Here is a 19,728-nt window from a genome sequence, read left to right as displayed (position 1 = left end):
AGCAAATACTCAAAGACAAAAAGATGATTGCATTAAAACAAGGTTGGATTGGAATAAAAAGAATATCAGATTAGATGGGCTTGATGGTTATTAGTTTAGGTGGTTTTGATGTTCAGCTTGATGACTATCAGTTTAGATGGTTTAGATGTTTCAGCTTGATGGTTATCAGTTTAATTGATATGATTTAAGAAAGGAAGAAAAATTTTTATTAGACGCCATTTTGGAGGTGGGCAGCCTTTGGAAAGAGAGAAAAATCAAGCATTGTATTTATTAAAGGTACTCTAAATTCTGAAGACTTCTGTCGGGGAGTGAATGTTATTATTCCACTAAAAATGCAAATTCTATGCAAATATATAAACGCATAAAAATATAAACATTCAGTCCCTACTAAGCAAATACATTGAAACTTAGATAAATTTTATTTGTTTTCCCAATCTAAAATCCAATCAAAGCAAATATAGAAATTGAAAGCAAAAGTAAAATGAACACTATGCAGTATGCTAAATGAGTTATTTTATCAAATTTGGTGGATTAGTTGACAAAAGCAGAAAAGTAGAGTTAATTGAGCTGTCATTAAATATTTGAATATGGCTATAAAGTTTTTAGGAGCTATTTTTTTCATTAGTTAAGATTAATTAAACACCCTGCCAATTAACATTTTAAAAAAATTTTTTTTGAACTGGTGTAATGTACATATTACTTGCTTTTTACCACTGTAAAACGATTGTAATGTGTAATGTTAATCAGATGTAAAAAATGTCTAAGTTCTTTATCCCTAATTTTTGTTCAGTTCATTATTAATGAATTTTTAAGCTGATGTATTTAAGGTAATATGCTTGTGTTAAGTGATGTGTTTAAGGTAATATATGTGTATCTATACAATTGTAGTTAATAACTGTTTTTTTGATTAGTTGGTTGATGTGGTACAAAGTGAGGATCAAAGATACCAAGATTCATATGATAAAAGATAAAATGAAAAGAACTTTTTATGGATACAGACAACTTTTTGTTGCTTTTTACATTTATCCATAAAGAATATTGGCAAAAGTAATGGTTACATCAATTGTAAACTTACAAATGAAAAAATATATATAAGCTTCAAAAAAGATGTTATAGTAAATGATGTAAGTTTTATCGATAGTTTTGATTTAATGTAAGCCATTTTGGATAGTCTATTGTGAGGAGGGAAGATGAGAAAATTGGAAACATTATCTTTAAAGAGAAACTTATTAGAAGGATTGGTAAGGAAACATATTTTAGTAACTTTCAATATGCGTTAATATGAGTATTAATGTATTGTTACATGTATGAGTTAATGATAAGAGAATATATTGATGAGAAATAATTGAGGATATATTTATGAGAAATAATTATATAATATATTTATATAATTAAATAATATATTTATGAGAAATAATTGAGGAAATTTATCAAGAAAAATAAGTAAGAGAAGAAAAACCAGTCGTAAGAATTTTTATTTTTGTTTGCATTTTGAGTAAAAGGCAATGTTTTTATTGTTGATATGATTATTATTTCTTTATGCGTTTATAATTGTTACTAAAACGTCTGATGCTCCTATCACGCTTCTACCAAATCTGAGTTACACACTGACAGTCCCACCTCACATTCTATCACATTCTATATTTGCGCTACCATTACACTCACATCACAGTTGCCATCACACTAATCTGCGTCATGCTACCATTACACTTACATATAACCAACCGCCACAGTCATTATAATCTGCGACAAGCTACTTGCATCACTTAAATAACTACATAAAATAATATAAAATATAAAAAAATCCCCGCCCTCACACTAGTTAAAAATATTGATAAAAGTAGTTTTAACAACACTTCAAAATTCTACGAACCAAGACACTTAGATCTGCTTTTTCGAAAAGGTGCGCATCCATATATATGTGTGTGTGTGTGTGTGTGTGTGTGTGTGTGTGTGTGTGTGTGTGTGTGTGTGTGTGTGTGTGTGTGTGTGTGTGTGTGTGTGTGTGTGTGTGTGTGTGTGTATATATATAACACCACCCTCGGAATTTTTTTTAAGGAAAGCTATGAGGAATTTTTCCTTTATCACTTTTCTTTTTAATGGTGTCTATGCCAGTCAATGTCATTTTTTGTCAAAGCATGTGTAAGATGAAAACTAGCGAAAAAATGTCTGGTATTATGTGTCTGCGACTTCCATATAAATGATCAGCTCTTTCATTCCCTACTTTTCTGGCAAAAACTTACTATAAATCTTTTAATAAGATGATGCCCCCTAAATCATATCAAGTGATATAGTGATCTGGTTTCCTCCCATTTTGTTTATCATTTGAACCTTTACTAAAAGTTTCTTCTAAACAACATTTGTTGTGTTTTATTGACATAAAAAAAACTAAATACAATAAATACAAAGCTATTATGTCATCCTTAGTTAAAACCCAGGGTCGAAATGAACAGTTTGTAATTAAATTGCAGTGCTGTTGTACAATTTAACAGCGTTAAGATAAAAGTTCCCTTTGTTTTGAAACGTTACTATTTTTTTAGTCTGTTTTGTATTCATTTAAAAAAAAAAACAGTTAAAAAGAAGAATATATTTCACATTTAAAAGCAAATGAAATAGTTAAATTGTTAATAACTATTTTAACGTTTTTGTTTCCAGGAAAAGTTTGGAGTACACACTTGTATGTGACAGAAGCACATTAAATAAGTAATTGGCATTTATGACAAAGTAGATAAAATGTACACCAGCTACAATTTACACATAAAAATCAATCATCGTATCAATGAAAAAACAACTTAACACAAAATTTTTTTTTAACTTAATGTCATTTAGTCATTTAATGCCAACTAAAATTACTTATGGGCGTAAAAAAGTAGATTTGCATTACGAAAAAAACTCCCAGTTACGAATAGTCTTGATTAGGAGATTTTGAATTACGAACGTTCTCTTAAGACAAGAAACGAGTAAAAATTCCGAAAGAGGGCGTAATTGCTAAAACACTGTCTCCAACGTTTAAACTTGGAGATAGAACAAAATAATTCTAACCTCGCGAAATGTTGATTTTTTAATAACGTTCAAAAATGCTGGAAAATGTATTAAAATGTTGGAAACAGATTGAGCATTGAATTAAATATTTAGCTAAAAATTTGATTATCACTTTCCTATCAATTAAGCAGTTGTTTATTTCGCTTGAAAACTGGTTCTGTTGGTTTAGTTTTTTGTCTGAACATCTTAAGAATGAAGTTATTACTCTCTAGTGATTTATTTACGGTGGTCTTTGTCAATTAATTTGATTTTCTTTGGTGAGGAATGATTTTTAAAAATTTTCAACTTTCTTGTGAAAATTGGAATACACTTTTCGATTACACTGGATGATTACTCTTCTTTGAAAAATCGAAGATACATAAATATTGATATTCATTAAAAGAACAAACACTGGAATCTGGGCCTGACGCGACTTTCAGGATCTATAAAAGCTAAAAAACCTGCAGCAGTTATTACAAAAAAAATGGCAGAACTTGGGATGAAAAATGGTGACAGTATCGTCTGCTCAGCTACGGATGGAGAACTTGAAGAAATAAGCAACTTGGAAAAAGTTAGCAGCTACGAATTATAATAGCTGCTAACATTTTCCACATGCAATCTGTCATCGCAAAAGTCTGAAAAATTTTTCAGTTATTTCGAAAATACCCAGTCAAAAATGACTTCCTTCAAGAAGAAAACAAGAAACAGTACAGAAAAGAGGTTTCACTTATACTTGATTGCAGAACAGTACGGATCAGTCTACAGCCGATGATTAAATGGTTCCTCAAAGTCAAAGATTCATTAGTAAAGTACTGGATATTATTGCTGCACATGAACCAGTCAAATTAGCGGCAGAAGCCCTTTGCTGACAAAATACAACTCTTTTTACTGCTGAAGGAATTTTCAAGTTTCTTGTGGACAGACTAAATCAACAAGATTCAACTCTTTGCATCGCGATGAAGAGTGCAATTTTAAGACGTTTTGAAATGAGAAGACAGAGAAATCTTTTAAGATTGTATAAATGTTTTTTCAATTCAGAATGCTTTTCCGACATTAAAGAGCATGAAGTTTTCAAATATGCCTTACAAGGCTGTACTTCAAAGACTGCTAAAAGCTTGCTGAGTCCCAACGAATCCAGATTACTTTATTCAAGAAGTTCGTGACTCGAAAAATCTTGAGGAAAATTCTATTTCAATTGAGGACGAACTTGAGGAAGCAATTCAGCAATCGACTAAAAAACAGCTCCAAAATTCAAACGAGGAGTTCAAGGCCGATTCAAAAGAAATGTTGGTCTATGAAGCAACTGGAAAAAGAACTGCAAATCTTAAAACTTTGTTCAATCTACCGGATACCATCCCTAAAACAAGTGTCGAGTCTGAGCGAGACTTTTTGATTTAGAATGAGTGATGACATAATTGATGCACTTTGTTTCCTTAGATTTCATTTTTTATTATTAAAAAAAAAAAAAAAAAAGTAGTTCTCACACCTCATGGTCTTTTAATTACATATCACTGCATTTTATGGGCTCCTGTTTATGAGGTATTATTTTTTTACATTTTATCGATTTTACTAATATTTACCAAAAAATTTTGATTTTTTTACTATTTTACCTTACTATTTAACCCTACACCAAACTATGATATGATTAAAATTTGACAGAGCTTCTGCAAAATTACTTTTACAAACTAGAATGTTTACGAATTTAAATGTGAACAAACAAAAAAAAAAAAAGAAGTTATGGTTAGTTTTTACATATTTTAGTAAAAAATTACGAATGATGATAACTTCTTGTGATACCCTAGTTTCGTAATCCTACGGAACCCCTTTCACAATGCAAATGTCAAAATAAAAGTAACATCGCATCATTCGCTATTGTTAATGTTTTAAAAAAATTTACTAGTAAATATGCAATAATAATACAAAACATCACCCGGGTTTTTTAACATTTAAATCGATAATCACTTAATAAACCTGGATGAGAGAGAAGCCATGAACATATTTTTTGAAGGGCTTGAATCTCAGTTTGTAAAATTATTTTACGTGACTGAAGAGAGCGTTTTTCCCATCATAAAGTGGTTCTCCTTCCATGTACAGTGTGAGTTTTTCAATATGCGATTGAGGCCAGCATAAACTGGGACTTGTACTAAGTCTTTTTATTTGCATTTTGCGAGCATTCTTTGCTCGAGAGTTGAGATCTATATTAGCTACTCTTGGTAGTGGAATGTTTTTAGGCTCAGAACTATTTGACTTTTTGATAGTAACTGCTGTTCTACTTTCGGGGTTCTCTGTAATAGAAAACTCCCAAGGAGGAACAAGAGCGCGTTTAAGCACTTTATTGTCAACTAAAAGACCAACCGAGGCTAGCAGCTCACTGCATTTTCTGCTTTCTTCCCAAACATCTCGAAAATATTCACGTTTTCGAATGCACAGTGCTTCTTCCTCTTTACTTTTTATTTTATGCGTTAGTGATCCATGTTTTGTTTGTTTGCATTTCCCGCCTGAAAAAGGACGTTTTTTATTAACATAACCGTTACTCAATTTGTGGAGCTTTTTAGGGGAGATTTTATGTGAAGTTCTCTGTGTGACATTTTCTTCCGAAAGATTTGTTCTGAAAAAGTAAAGAATTTTTTATGACTGCAGTACAAAAATAAAACAAAAAAATCAATTGACAACAAAATGGATGACATATTTCTACCTATTGAATTGTTGAAAGGCACAAATTACTGAAGCAAGATCTTTGTAACTGAAATAATCATGTTTGTTATCAACATCAAACAGAGAGAGCATCTCGTCAATTTGGAGATCCGTGAGTGGTATCTTTGCTCCTTTCAGTGAGAGTTTTAATTTATCTTTGGGGATCAACCAATCTTTAGATTTGTCAAATGCTCTAAACAAATCAATTAATCTCAGACGATTTTTTTTAATGAAGTCCAAAAAAATTGAAAAAGCAATTAACTTTTGTAACGGATCAGGGTCCATACTCAATGGAGTTGAAGGAGGGCTTTCCTCGACCATCGTCTGAATGACTTTTTCTTTAGGTAAAAGACTTTTTTTTCGCAAGTAAACAGCTTCTAATTCAGTTTTCTTGCTTTTATATCGAAGCCAAGATTTGATGTTTTGATTAAGGATCGTAGATCGTAGATTTTTTCTTTCAACGATCCACTGTTTCATCTCTTCGCATTGTTTAAGCTTTGGTTTGGTTAAATTGAGAGAGTAATAAAAGATGTCGGCATTTTTTTCTGATGGCAATCTAACTGATTGATTTGAATTGCAAGGACTCTTTTTCCATTCAGCGTTCGAAGTAGCATTTGATCTTCCCTGCGAACTCCATTCTTTCTCACTTAAGCTGTTTGAAGCAAAGTAAATTCTTTTTCGGTTAAAAGTCGGCTCAGGAACATTTGCTAAATGTTTATACTCAAGCGATCTTTTCAAATCACATGGAATCATTTTGAAGAAAGATTCTCTGCAAGAAATATCTTTATTAAGTTAAACTCCGCCTGTTGTGAGTCATTAGATTCTCTTATAAAATTTCATGCAAAGTTCTCTTTTAAAACGTCATATAAAGTTCTCTAATATGACGTCAAATTGGTGGGCTTTAGTTAATAAAAGTATCGCCCTACCCTTTTAGGAGCAATTTGATCCTTTATTTTTTTCTCTGAAAACATCCCTCGTGTAGCAGCGAAACATCTAGACTCTAATATTTGGTTTTTTGTTTGTTTGTTTTTGTTCCGAAAATTTTTTTATTCCAAAAAATTGACATTTTTCAACATTTCAAAATTGACACATGCGACATTTTTCTTTTAAGGAGATAAGATGCACATCTTGTCTCCTTAAGTCATACTGAAAGCAACAAGCAACATTGAATTTCAAACGGATTTTTCAGCGACATCTCTAAAATGCCATAGGATATGTGACTGAGATATCTCATTCAAAGCCATTAAAGAAATCGGGAGAACAGTTTGTTAAACCAATTTTTCAGACTTAATCAACTTTTGTTATTATGATCAGTTCAGCATGCACCAAGTGCACCATCTATAAATGATTTACCTAATTCAATGCAAAGATGTTGGAGTCATTAAAAAAACTTTTTTTTTTTGTCAAAACCATCTTTTGATCATTGATCGATCTATTTTGTTAAATCGAGTACTAGACAGTTTTACTAAGAAGATGCGGAGTAATAAATTTTTTTCAAAACAAACAGCACATCGAAAGAAAATCTTGAGATTGCTTTGATGTGCTGTTCGTTCGAAATTTTGTTTTGATGTGCTGATTTAAAAAAGATTAAAAAACTTGTCAAATTTGGGGCTTAACGTTAACTTCACAAAGCGAGATTTGGATCTAGCGACACAGGTAAGATTTTTCTCGTTAACTTGCAATATGAAAATTAAATACCCCTTGAAATCGGTTAGTTCAATTGCACCACAAATTCATAACTTTTTAGTTTTATGTTACAAGATCTCATCAAGAGTGTCGCAAACCGTTATGATGAAAGGATATTTGGAACTTTGAGTGAGGTAGAGACAATGACGCAGAAGGATCATCGGCCTTTTATACTCGTGTGATAACCACGAACACGAATTATAAACCTGAGATACTCAAGTAGCATCCACAAGAAAGACGCCCGATTGAAAACCGATTTATTTTTTATCAAAATGTTAAAAATTTTTTTTGATAAAATTGAGTTTCATCTGAATTTCTCCTACTTATTTTTGTTTTTTCTTCTTGAAAATATTATTTTTTTCTTTTTGAAAATAGAAAAAAAATAGAAGATCTTTTAATTAAAAAAAACTGAAACTTTAGATTCAACTTGATTCTTTATTTCTTTTTTTTTTTTTTGAATTTGGATATCATAACGTTGATTTCAATTGAAGAATTCAAGTTTGAGAAATCCTCCATTACCCTCAATAAAATCAGTCATCGCAATAAAAATTTATTTACCAAATGTTTAGCATCTCTCTGCCTAGCATTATGAAATAAGATGCCAAACTTTTGGTAAACAAAAAGACGCTTTAGTGTTAAACAGTAATTTAAATCTTTCGCTTCTACAATCATTTTTGCGTGATGTGTTTCAATTTTAACGACAACACTCTTAACATTCTCTGTATCACGATTTTCCGGTTTCAGGTTTTTCAAGTTTCATAAAAACATTGCAAAAGCAGAAGAAAAAAAGAAAGAGAGCTCTTGAAGAGTTTAAACTTAATTTCACTTTGAACTACTTTTTAAGAAGTAGAGCTACTTCGTCACTTTCTGTTTGTCTTAAAACCTTTTTTTCTTTAACTCTGCAATTTTAAGTAACAAAATAAATGTATTTTGGATGTCAAAAAAAATAAATGTTAAGATTTGAACTTTGCATCAAGTAAAAACCGAGAGAATTATGTCAAGAGCATAAAATCCACAGTTATCCCATTTTCCACAAAGCGTACGAAAAAGTTGGTTGATGATAAATTCGGTTTTGAGTTTGAGTGAGATGAAAAAACTCTGGTTCGTGTTGAAACTAACCAGTAATCTAGGAGAGTCATGTTAATACTTTTAGACCTCATTATTCAGCGATACAAATATTCAATATTAGTCATCGATTGAGATTTGGGAATTTAAATCCTGTTTTTGTAAGTAGTCACGTACGTTACGTAAATTAAAAAATTTGATTCGTTCGGTATCACGTGATTCATGACTATAAATTAAACGCATCGCTTTCCGTTTTACAAACAGCAAGAACTTTGTGGTGCTTCTACAGTGATAGAACAGACAAAGCTTGAATATACTGAGATTTGATTTTCTTCTCTTTACATCATTTACGAGAAAAAAGCAAAGATGTCTGCAATCCGACAAAACTTTCACCAAGACAGCGAAGCGGCCATCAACAAGCAAATTAACATGGAGCTTTATGCAAGCTACGTTTATCAGTCCATGGTAAAGAATGATACATTTATATTCATTGTTTTCACAACTTTACTACGGTTTCCATAATTTTTGAGAAGAGTGTTACTAAACTTTACTCTAATTTACTGATATTACAATTCAAATACATTATATTTCTAATTTATATATATATATATATATATATATATATATATATATATATATATATATATATATATATATATATATATATATATTATACAGGGGCGTGTACAGGAATTTTTTTGGGTAAGTCGCAGTTTTAACCCCCCCCCCCCCCCCCAAAAAAAAAAAAAAAAGTTAAATTTTAGCATCCCCCTCCCCCCCCCCCCCCCCCTTCCTCATTCACAAACGCATATATGAGGTAAGACGGCTTAGCAATCGCCCGATATTTTATCGCACATGATGCTAACCATTATCAAACATCATCGCTTCGCACGCTATCTATTTTTAGAAGAAAATGATGATAACCATAGTCAGCACCAACGCTTAACAATTACACACGACCTATTCTTATATGAAGCAAAAAAAATTGTTGAAAAACTGTCTAAACTTTATATTTAAGAAATGTTTAATAAATACTCACTAAACAGGGTGTATGTACCAAGGGAAGTCCAAATTTTATTTTTAATGTTTAAAACCCTTTCTTTCTTTTTATATTTTTTAAAATGCAAGTAATTAAAAAGATACACAGCTTTGTATAAAATAGTTGGGGATGTCCATTGATATATTTTAATATATGCTTGTTGTTAATTACAGTCTTCTCCTCCTGATGATAAATATCAATAGAATTTGACTAAAACTTTACTCAGGGTGTAATTGAAAAGGGAAGTCCGGAATTTGTTCTCTAAGAAATAATTACTTTTATTTTTTTTAAATTAACAAAAGAAAATATTTAAAAAATGAAGTACCTTATAACTTAATAAAAAAAGGTATGTTCATTCAAGTTTCTTATTAATTTGTTTAAGTCAAAAATTAAAACAACCTCCGTTTAAATATATAAATCGTTTGTTTTTTTTTTTAATAAACTTTAGACCGTTCTCGATTTGACAAGCACTATGCGCGAGGTTAGAATTATTTAATTCTATCTCCTATTTTAAAAGTTGGGAGAAAATGAGTTATTAATTTTAGTAAGTAATGATTACTTCTAAAATGCGCTCTATTTTACAAGTTTTTTTCTAATTTGTTTAAACATAAATTATTTAAAGCATAAGTTATTATTTCTTTAAAAATTAAGACTAAGTTTTTAAATAATTATTACTTTAAGAAAAAAATCAAAAACTTTCTTCCAACATTTAAACTTGGAGATAGAACAAAATAATTCTAACTTGGCGTATAATAAAATACTAAACCGTAAATCTAACTGTTATTCCGGATTAATAACTTCTTACCATCCGTTCGAACAGTTAACCTTGTATAGTTTGCTTAATTATTGCTTTAGTTTATTATAATTATTCGCTCTGTTTGCTTTTATCTACCGACGCATCATATTTACTTAACGAAATATTGAAGTTGTGAAAAAATATGTATATATACATATTTTGGGTATGTCCAGCGACGTAGCAGACATCCCCTAGACACGCCCCTGTATATATATATAATTTGAACTTGAGTTATCATCGATGTTCTTAAAGTTCTTAAACAAACTCTTATTACTTTTAGGCCTTTCACTTCGATCGCGATGATGTTGCACTGGCTGGTTTCTACAAGTTTTTCAAGCATCAATCTGAGGAAGAACGTGAACATGCAGAAAAGGTGATATGTCAAACATTCTTACTTTCTTACTCAGATATTTGTAAAAAAAAATTATAAATCAAGTTTTCAAAGTTTGTTGTTTGGCTTTTGTAAAAAGCTTTTCAACCAAACTTGATTGCTTTTTTTTCTGGTAAAAATTAACATTTGTTTATTTATGTTTTAAATAGCTGATGAAATATCAAAACAAGCGTGGTGGTCGAATCGTTTTAAACGACATAAAAGCTCCTGCCATTGAATGGGTCAGCCACATCTCAGCTTTAGAGGATGCTCTTGCGTTGGAAAAGAAAGTAAACCAGGCGTTATTAGATTTACATGGAATTGCAAGCAGCCATAATGATCCTCATTTGAGTGACTTCTTAGAAACGGAGTATTTGAATGAGCAAGTCGAATCAATTAACCAGATATCAAAACTGATTACAAATGCGAAGAGATGCGGTGATGGTCTTGGCGTTTATCAGTTCGATAAATTGAGCTTGTCAAGTTAAAATCAAAACACCGTGCAGGTGCATCCAGTGGGTTTATTTCGCTTTGAGGACTATAAAGTGCAAACACCTTTGTTTTTTTCTTTAAATCAGAGAATACACATTTAATAAAATTTAAAAAAAAAATGAACAAAAAAAAAAGAATAATAAAATGAAAATGCAAAAATAAAAAAAATTAGATTAATAAAAAAAATAACCAACTTGAACTTTGTTGTTTTGAATTTAATTTATAGAAAGCGATTGATGCGATTGGTAGATTATTGATAAATTTTCAGTTAAAGCCGACGGTAAACTAGCGGCTTTAAAAACATTATCTTAAGTAAATGCAGAAAACAAAATTATTTGTTAGCGAAAGTCAGAGACAGCATATATAAAAAGCAGGAGTAAATTGCCCCACAAGGTTAGGGCACTCTCTTCACTTGTTCATGACGTTATAAATCAAAATGTGAAACATAAACACTATTAGTATAAAAGTAACATGAACGAAGTATACATCAAAAGGAACTGAATTAGCAAATAAAGCGCCCCACCATCTTCATTAATCAAGAAATTAAAAAAAAAAAAATTTGACTTTAAGTGGCTAATAAGTCTTTGTTCTACAACATAATCTTATTTTGAACAGTCAATTTTTATTCGGTAGAAATTGAATATTCTGCTAGGTGATCGAGTTAAAGTTCTCACTGAATCCACAGGGAGTAGCACTAAAAGGTTTCCAGAGTGTAGTATGTAACTTGGTGTGTAGTACCGAACTTCAGGAAAAAAAGATCGTTTTGGCTGCTAAACTGTTATTTGAATAAAATATTTTTGAATTGATATTTGATTTCCTTTTTGCTAACAACAATTTTTTTTTTTTTTCGTAGAAAACTTTTTATCATCTCCCTTCATTAGAAAGGTACAGCAGCATACTTTAGCAACCACAATACGGATTTATGGTAATAAATGTGTTTTCTTGTTAATTGATTTTACTAGCGAATTTATGGAACAAAACAAACGAACCACAAAACATGTTAAACTCGGTGTTGCTGTTGCACGAAAAGTGATATTACACAAGGAGCATTCTCATATGACGTCAAAATGGTGGAAATTAATAAGTTGAATTAAGTAAATAAAACATGCGGTGAAACTTTTCTTAAAATGAATCCACGTGATTTGAAAAGATTGCCTGAGTATAAACATTTTTTAAACGTTCCTGGACCGACTTTCAACCGAAAAAGAATTTAATTAGTTTTAAACACCTAAGTGAGAAAGGATGGAGTTCGCAGGGGAGAAAAAATGCTACTTCGAACGCTGATTGGTTAAATCCTAGAAGTTCAAATCAATCATTTAGATTGTACAAATCAGTTAAAAAGCCATCAGAAAAAAATGCCGGCAGCTTTTGTTACTCTCTCAGTTTAACTAAATCAAAGCTTCAATAATGCGACGAGATGAAACAATGGATCGTTTAAAGAAAAAACCTACGATCTACGAAAAAATTCTACTATCGTTTCAAAATTCTTTTGCTCTTGCAATATTTTTTGAATTCTTTAAAAAAATTGTCTGCGATTGATTTATTTGTTTAGAGCATATGACAAAACCAAAGATTGGTTCATCACCATCAGAAAAATTGAAACACTTGTGAAAAGAGCAAAGATATTACTCACAGACCTCCAAATTGACGAGCTCTCTCTGAGTTGATCATAAAAATGACCAATAGATATATATACATATACATAGATACATAAACATAGTTACATATATATATATATATATATATATATATATATATATATATATATATATATATATATATATATATATATATATATATATACCCAGCCAACCAACAAGTATGGGTCCCATAAGGGACCCATACGGGCGTATATAAGGGACCCATACGGGTATCCCTAAGGGATCCCAGCGGGAGTTGTCCCAGGGCCCCATCTGGGAACCATAAGGGTTGCCCGCTGGGATGCCCATAAGGGTCCCATATGTTTACCGTTTTTTTGCCCTTATGGTTCCCATGTAGGCATTTCTGGTATTTCACACGGTTACCTTCTGGGATGCCCGTAGGGATCCTTTAAACATACAATTTTTTCGCCCTTACGATTCCTAATAGGCTATCTGTTATTTCACAGGGTTGACCGTGAAGGTCCCGTAGTTTTCCGATTTTTTTTTCTCTACTTTGTCGCACACGGTTTATATACAATACGTGTTTTAATACATAATTTATAAACAATTCATTTTTAAATTCGCCTGTACGTAATCAATAAAAATTATAAACTCTATACTTTTTATCGTTTAAACGTTAAACGATTTACATGTTAATAATTATTAACATGTAAAATTTACAAATGGATGTAGGTAAAAATTAAAAATAATATTAAAATCATTGATTACGCCATTCAGCTGGATATTTGAAAGAATTTATAAAAAAAGGAATTTTTACATAAAATACTTCCGATTTTGGTGAACTTTTTCTAAACTTAAAAAATAAAGAGTAAACAAAAACAGTTCTTTAAAGACGTTGTTTTTTGTGTCCATCAATCTGAACTGGGAGCCCTCATTGTAGTTTTCGTAATTGTGTATCGGCGACCGTCAGGACCCCGATCTCTTGCGTTAGAAAACCATTTTGATAATTCTGTTTCAATATCTTTATTATTGATTTGATTTGTATTTGGGTTTAGTTTCACAGCATCTATAATCAAATAAAACAACACTGTATTAAAGTAATAAATAATCTTTAACAATTTAATATCTTTTAGTAAGTGATCATATGCAGCATCTCCCTATAGGGACATGCTGCATAATGCATGAACTTATACTACTTACTAAAAAAAACTTGACAAAGCAATAGTGCTTTAAACGATTTCTTTCCCTTCTGCCCTGTCAAATTAAATTAGCGAGCAAGCTGACCATCAAGTAAAACTGGCATCGCTCTCATGACGAAATTACGTAGATCCTCGCCTCCAATGTCTGATATATGTTTTGCCTAAAAGAAATAACATGTAATGAAACATGTAAAAAAAATTGTCATTCTTAATCATGTAAAGTCACGTTTAATCACACTTCCTTTAAACAAGTCACCCTCACTCAAACATAGCAACATCTATAATCGCAAAATTTTGATTTAACGTTAAATTTACACATTTTAAGACACAAGTTAAGTAAAATTTAACAAGATTTAACAATTTAATATCTTGTAGTAAGTGATGCGGCTAAAATAAGTTTAAAATCTTTATCAGTCAGGAAGCAGAATTGTTTCATATGATATAAATACTTCAACATTAGATTTCAACCCATCCTAATGGCTTTTATAATGATATCATGCCATCCAATCTTAAACCCAAACTATTTTACGCAGTTAATTCTTTCTAAACTTGAGTTTTTTTATTTGTAATTATTGAATGTTGAATTTAAAAATCATTTTAAACTTACAAGAATTTTTTTTTTCTCCACACAACACAACTTTTCCTCTAATGTTTCAACTTCTGCTGTAGATGTCAGTGGCAACTTTATATCTTCAGGCAAATCAAATGTTAATTCTTCACTAACTAGCATTTTTTGCTTAATAGAATGCAATAATGATGTATGCACCTTTAGAGTTTTTTTAATCTCCTCGACATTGCTAACCAAAGTTGTTATTAAATTAAATACTGATTGCAGGTTAGCAGTTTGACATAAACTGGAGCCTAAATAAAAAAATTATTACAATCTTACTACAAACCATGCAATAACACGGTTAAAGATTAGAACTTTTACTAATCTTTAACCATTACCTTGAGGTTTAAAAATGTAGCACTCAAAAGCAAACCTTTTTTTTTTTTTAAGTTAAAAAAAATTTTGTATATAGCCCATTCAAGAAATTGCTCAACTTAAAACAAAAAAACTATAAATACATGACAAATACTGATATACAAGTATTAGATTGGAATACTAATATTGGAATACTATTTAACTAAGTAGTTACTATAGGGAATTACCTGCAGTAGTAGAACTTAACATTGACAATGATGTTGCCCTTGCAGCAGTTGAAGCAATAGGAGGTGAAAATTGTTCACTATTCCATATGTTGAAGTCATTAGAATGTTCATCACTAATCAAAATGGTAATAAAAGCTAATTATACATATATTTTTTCTAGTTATCAGTATAGGGGTCAATTATAAAGGATACCACCATTTTTAAGTCGATTTCTGACCCCCTCCTCCAAAAAAAATTTTAAAAAATCTTTGAAGTGACGTCCTTTTCTCACAAGTGACATGAGGTCCTTTTAATATTGACCCTCTCCCTCCCCTTTTTGATAACACTTTTTATGGATGGCCCCATATCACTATTTTATTTTTTCTAAAAACACTTGATAATTTTTTTTAACGCAAGCTACTAAAAATACAGTAATCATTTTGAAGATTGAATACTTTAAGTTTAATTTACAATGTAGCACGCATGACTCCATACTTGCTGTATGCTGTTTTTCCTAATATTTTTAATGAAAATTAATTGATGAAAAGTTCAATTCAAATTTTTACAACTTGTAAATGAATTACTATGCCATTTTTTAAGAACATTATATTAAATTATATATAAATAAATCCTGGTGTGTACACAAATAATGAAACCACTGTAACAACTGATCGCCAACTCTGGATTTGCTGTTTGATGGGAGTTTGCAGGGTTGCTGTGGCTTTTGAATGAGAAGAGCAGAATTTACCAACAACCTCTTTCTTTTAAAATACAAAAATAATCTTTAATAATGTTAGTTCCTACAGGTAACAAATATGAAATAAATTTCCATATAACAAATAACATATAGAGCAATTTTGTAAAAAAAAATTACTTTGGTTCTACATTAAACAATTGATCATTTTCAGATTCCTCATTTTCTGTTTCTTTCTCGTAACTAATCTTTGTTACTCTTCATCAATATAAAAATGACAAAAACAAAAGACTTTTTTAAAAAAAAAATGTAGCGTTTTTTAATATTATTAACTTCAACACAATAAAAGACAATTTTAAAAAAATAAAATAAATTTTTTAAGTAAAATTATTGTGGTTATTTAAAATAAAAAGTTTTCATAATTATAGATAAACAAAAAAGTCATTAAATGCCTACCGCCTTTTTTTGTTTTTCTTGACAGTTCCAGAACTTTCTTCCATCTCCTCAAATGCATTTTCTAAACTGGATGTGTCTTCTGCCATTTTGGCTTTTTGACGAGCATTGTTTAAACTGTCTAAAAATTGGTTTCAAAATAAAAACTGGTAAAAAAAAAGGTCATATACAAATGTACAATAAATGTAGAAAATAAACTATATGCAAAATAAATTTACCAGCTAATCCCAGCACCCTTGCCATGTAAATTGGCCAATTTATCTCTGCATCATGGCTGTTATTTTTAGCTTTAGAAATTGTATTGGGATTCTTAAATGGTGGCCAATAGCACTTAACTGATGTGTGATTTGATATCATTAACTGGACATTACTAGCATCCACTTCCTCAAGCCATTTCAACGGAACATAGTCTGTTTCGCAAGTGTTTTCAAAAGCAACAATTGCAAACATATTTTAACTAAATAAGATTTTTATAAGTTATAACATAAGAAATGTTTTAAAACTTTTAATTATAGTAATTATGAATTTTTTTATTAAATAGAAATAATAGTAGTTTTTAAAAGTTAGCTTTTTATTAATAAATACTTTATATTTTTTTAATAGTTTGAATTATTTGTAAAATAACACGCAGATAACTTGAAAATAGAAAAAGAAAAGTACAATATTCACAAAAACATAAAAATAAAATATGCCATTGAAAATGTAATAATACAACACTATTATTAAATACTATTTATAGTAACTGTTTACATTAATAAATGAGACATTTGTAATTTAAAACCAAGTTTTTTCGGACAAAAATCAGCTTTAGTGGAAGTGCATTTGAGGGATTACAACAAAACCATTTTTATGCGGCAGCAGAAAATATTTCGTTCTTAATTTTCTCAATGAATAAACTTTTACAAGGTATGAAAGTTTTTCAACATAGAAAATTGACAGTAAAGATGAGTCAAGTGGATCTGTAAAAAACGGCTCCTGACGATCAAACTCTACACAAACAACAACAGCATCGGAGTCGTTTAAATCATTTCCAGCAAGAATATTTTTAACTAAACAAACTTTGTTGTCTATTGCAAAGCAGTTGTTTCCATTTTCATTACAAACTATAAACTGAGAACCAAAATATTGTTTAAATTGTGAGAGGTGGCGTAACGGCAATGGAACTGGACCATCGAAATGTTTTTTTTTAAATTTAGCAGTGAAATCAGCATCATTTTTTTCAGAGTATTGTAAGTGGCCCTCTGACAATCTACATACAATTTGTGTAACAGGGGACTGTGGACTACGGATTAACTTCTTAAGTCTTCCTAAATAACTTTCAAAAGGAAACGAAGAAACATTGTCTAGCACTCCGAACCTCCGAACATCATCTGACAAGTGTATCAGTGAATGGACGTTATATACACACTGGTCATTTCCATATAACATGCAAAAATTTGACACAAAGTACTTTAACAGTTGTTCAGAATAATCTACATAGATGTTACATAAGGATGGGCTAATAAGTATTCTAATAGCTACTGACAGACACAGAAAATTAATATACAACTCTTTAGGCAAAATGCCTTTTAAAACAACAACACCAGAATATAATAGAAATTCCCTAGGTTCTGTAGCCTTCCAATGTTTATATTCAGAGAGTGATCTAGGCTTTCGTGCAAACTCTCGAGGAGTATAATATTTAATTGCAACAAGTTTATCAGATATCAAATCTATTGCTGCCCTTGATAATCTACGAACAGACAAGCTGTGTATCCATTGATTTATAATTCTTCGTACAACTCCTAAACAGACCAAATGCATATAATCTAGAGGAAATCCACTAACCAAGCCTATATTTAAATGTAATACAGGAGATATGAACGAGGAACAATGATGAGCAGGGTCTTTTTTATTTCGGAAATCACTATCAGTTCGCAAAACAGCAAATAGATTAGGCATAACAACTTTCCCAAGCCATTCTCCAGTTTGTACACACCTTTCACAGGAATTATAACTGTTGTGAGGTTTAATGCACTTTATAAAAGCTCGCGCTGGTGCATCACAAATAACTGCTTTTAATTTGATAGAGTAATATTTGTTATTTTTTTCAAACCCTGTCTTCTCTAGCATAGTCATTTCCGAAACTAAATCTTCCATATAACCATCAAGGGAAGTTGGTTTGCTTTTACTAAAATAAACGGCAATCGGAAATGGACACCATCCAGTATTTTTAACCAAGCAAAGTATAGGCCACAAACTATTTGTTGAGCTTTTGAAAATTGGCACACCATCTATATTAATATGCAAATCTAATTGATTTATATCATTATTGAGAGGATACCTTTCGGTAAAAATAGACAGCCAATACTGTAGGCTAAAATAAAAATATTCCCCACCAGCAACATTTCGAATGTTTACACTTCTTCGAGTACTAAGCAAAGATCTTGCATCTTTTGGCAAATCAGGATGTAGCTGGTTTAAAAACCCAAGCAAATTGCTACATGCTGTCTGGGAAATGTTAAATTTTACTGCCCAAGAAACTAACTTATCTTTCAAAGTCTCACTTTCATTGAGTTCTTCAGTGAAGTCATTATTCTCCTCATCACTGTCATCATAAATTTGAGTTGCCCATTCTGGAAAGTCATTATATTCTTCAGTATTATATAAATCATCAAGCTGACTATTGGGGTCATTATTATCAAATATTGGCAAATTAATTGGATCTTTTGAACTTGACATTTTTACCATATTTATTGGTAAATTATCATTATTTGCTTGAGAAAAATGTGAGGTTGATACATCCAAGTTAGGTATATTCACACATGCACTACTCAATATTTTTGAAACCGCAACAGCTATCTTTCGGTTTTTTGTACGTTTTGAATAAAAATAACTCATTCCAAATAAATAAGCTATAAAAATATTATACTTTGAATTTAAATTTCTAAATGATAAAAATTATAGTTAATTACACAGAAGGGTAAATCAAACTTTCAAAATTTTTTATTTTTTTATTGTAGCACTATATGTGAATAATAAATTTTATAAGTTATAGGAAATCACTTAAAGCATTTTTTTTTTTAAATTTCTTTTTTTTACCAAGATTGCAATTTTTGAAAAGGTAAAATTGTTTATTTATACATAAAGCAAGGGTGGGTGGTACTTTTTACATTATTGAAATCTGAAACTGTGTAGATTTAAAAAAATATATTTCCATTATATAAATATGTGGAAAAGATATTTTTGTTTCATAATAAATTATGAAACGCGAATCCTTTTTTTATATTAATCTTATAAAATTGTTCAAACATAATAATGAAAATTTAAAAGAGTTATAATACTTTTATTGTCTGATCAATAAATTTCACTAAATGTTAAAAATTCCATAACAAACAATTTAATGTATGATGAAAATGATATTCAAATATAAGTAAAAAATAAAAAAGTATTTTTAATGACTGAAGTTTTTATTTAGTTATACTTACATTTGCATATTATTGCAAAA

The 19,728-nt window shown here is 30.3% G+C and overlaps 4 protein-coding genes and 1 pseudogene across 5 annotated transcripts; 2 read left to right on the top strand and 3 right to left on the bottom strand.

Moving 5' to 3' along the window:
* Positions 1-3,633: 3,633 nt before the first annotated feature.
* On the top strand, positions 3,634-4,419 carry LOC149887229 (uncharacterized; annotated as a pseudogene).
* Positions 4,420-4,883: 464 nt separating this feature from the next.
* LOC149887228 (uncharacterized) lies at positions 4,884-6,592 on the bottom strand. Of its 2 annotated transcripts, XM_090091290.1 has the most exons (3): positions 6,003-6,553; positions 5,717-5,908; positions 4,884-5,629 (listed from the first exon to the last, which is right to left on the bottom strand). In XM_090091290.1, the coding sequence occupies exons 2-3, from the start codon at positions 5,806-5,808 to the stop codon at positions 5,053-5,055; spliced, it is 669 nt and encodes a 222-aa protein (XP_089947416.1). In that variant the 5' UTR covers positions 5,809-5,908; positions 6,003-6,553; the 3' UTR covers positions 4,884-5,052. The 2 variants fall into 2 exon arrangements, with proteins under 2 accessions (XP_089947416.1, XP_089947415.1); XM_090091289.1 differs by having other exon boundaries at positions 5,717-6,592.
* Positions 6,593-8,690: 2,098 nt separating this feature from the next.
* On the top strand, positions 8,691-11,362 carry LOC149887227 (soma ferritin-like). The gene is made up of 3 exons (XM_090090888.1): positions 8,691-8,931; positions 10,582-10,674; positions 10,842-11,362. The coding sequence occupies exons 1-3, from the start codon at positions 8,833-8,835 to the stop codon at positions 11,157-11,159; spliced, it is 510 nt and encodes a 169-aa protein (XP_089947014.1). The 5' UTR covers positions 8,691-8,832; the 3' UTR covers positions 11,160-11,362.
* A 2,234-nt stretch (positions 11,363-13,596) lies between these two features.
* Positions 13,597-16,736, bottom strand: LOC149887226 (uncharacterized). The gene is made up of 8 exons (XM_090090655.1): positions 16,460-16,736; positions 16,245-16,362; positions 15,969-16,046; positions 15,754-15,855; positions 15,116-15,228; positions 14,571-14,824; positions 13,965-14,124; positions 13,597-13,830 (listed from the first exon to the last, which is right to left on the bottom strand). Exons 1-7 carry the CDS (start codon positions 16,689-16,691, stop codon positions 14,032-14,034), a joined length of 990 nt encoding a protein of 329 aa, XP_089946781.1. The 5' UTR covers positions 16,692-16,736; the 3' UTR covers positions 13,597-13,830; positions 13,965-14,031.
* Positions 16,737-16,908: 172 nt separating this feature from the next.
* LOC149887225 (uncharacterized) lies at positions 16,909-19,176 on the bottom strand. The gene has a single exon (XM_090090654.1). The coding sequence runs from the start codon at positions 19,119-19,121 to the stop codon at positions 17,049-17,051; it is 2,073 nt and encodes a 690-aa protein (XP_089946780.1). The 5' UTR covers positions 19,122-19,176; the 3' UTR covers positions 16,909-17,048.
* Between the last annotated feature and the right edge of the window lie 552 nt (positions 19,177-19,728).

Source organism: Hydra viridissima, unplaced genomic scaffold, assembly GCF_058129835.1.
Source record: "Hydra viridissima isolate aposymbiotic clone 2 unplaced genomic scaffold, HvirCarnegie_v1 scaffold_6, whole genome shotgun sequence".
NCBI lineage: Eukaryota > Metazoa > Cnidaria > Hydrozoa > Anthoathecata > Hydridae > Hydra > Hydra viridissima.
Note: the sequence above shows the minus strand (reverse complement) of the source record. Positions and strands in the feature narration are given on the sequence as shown.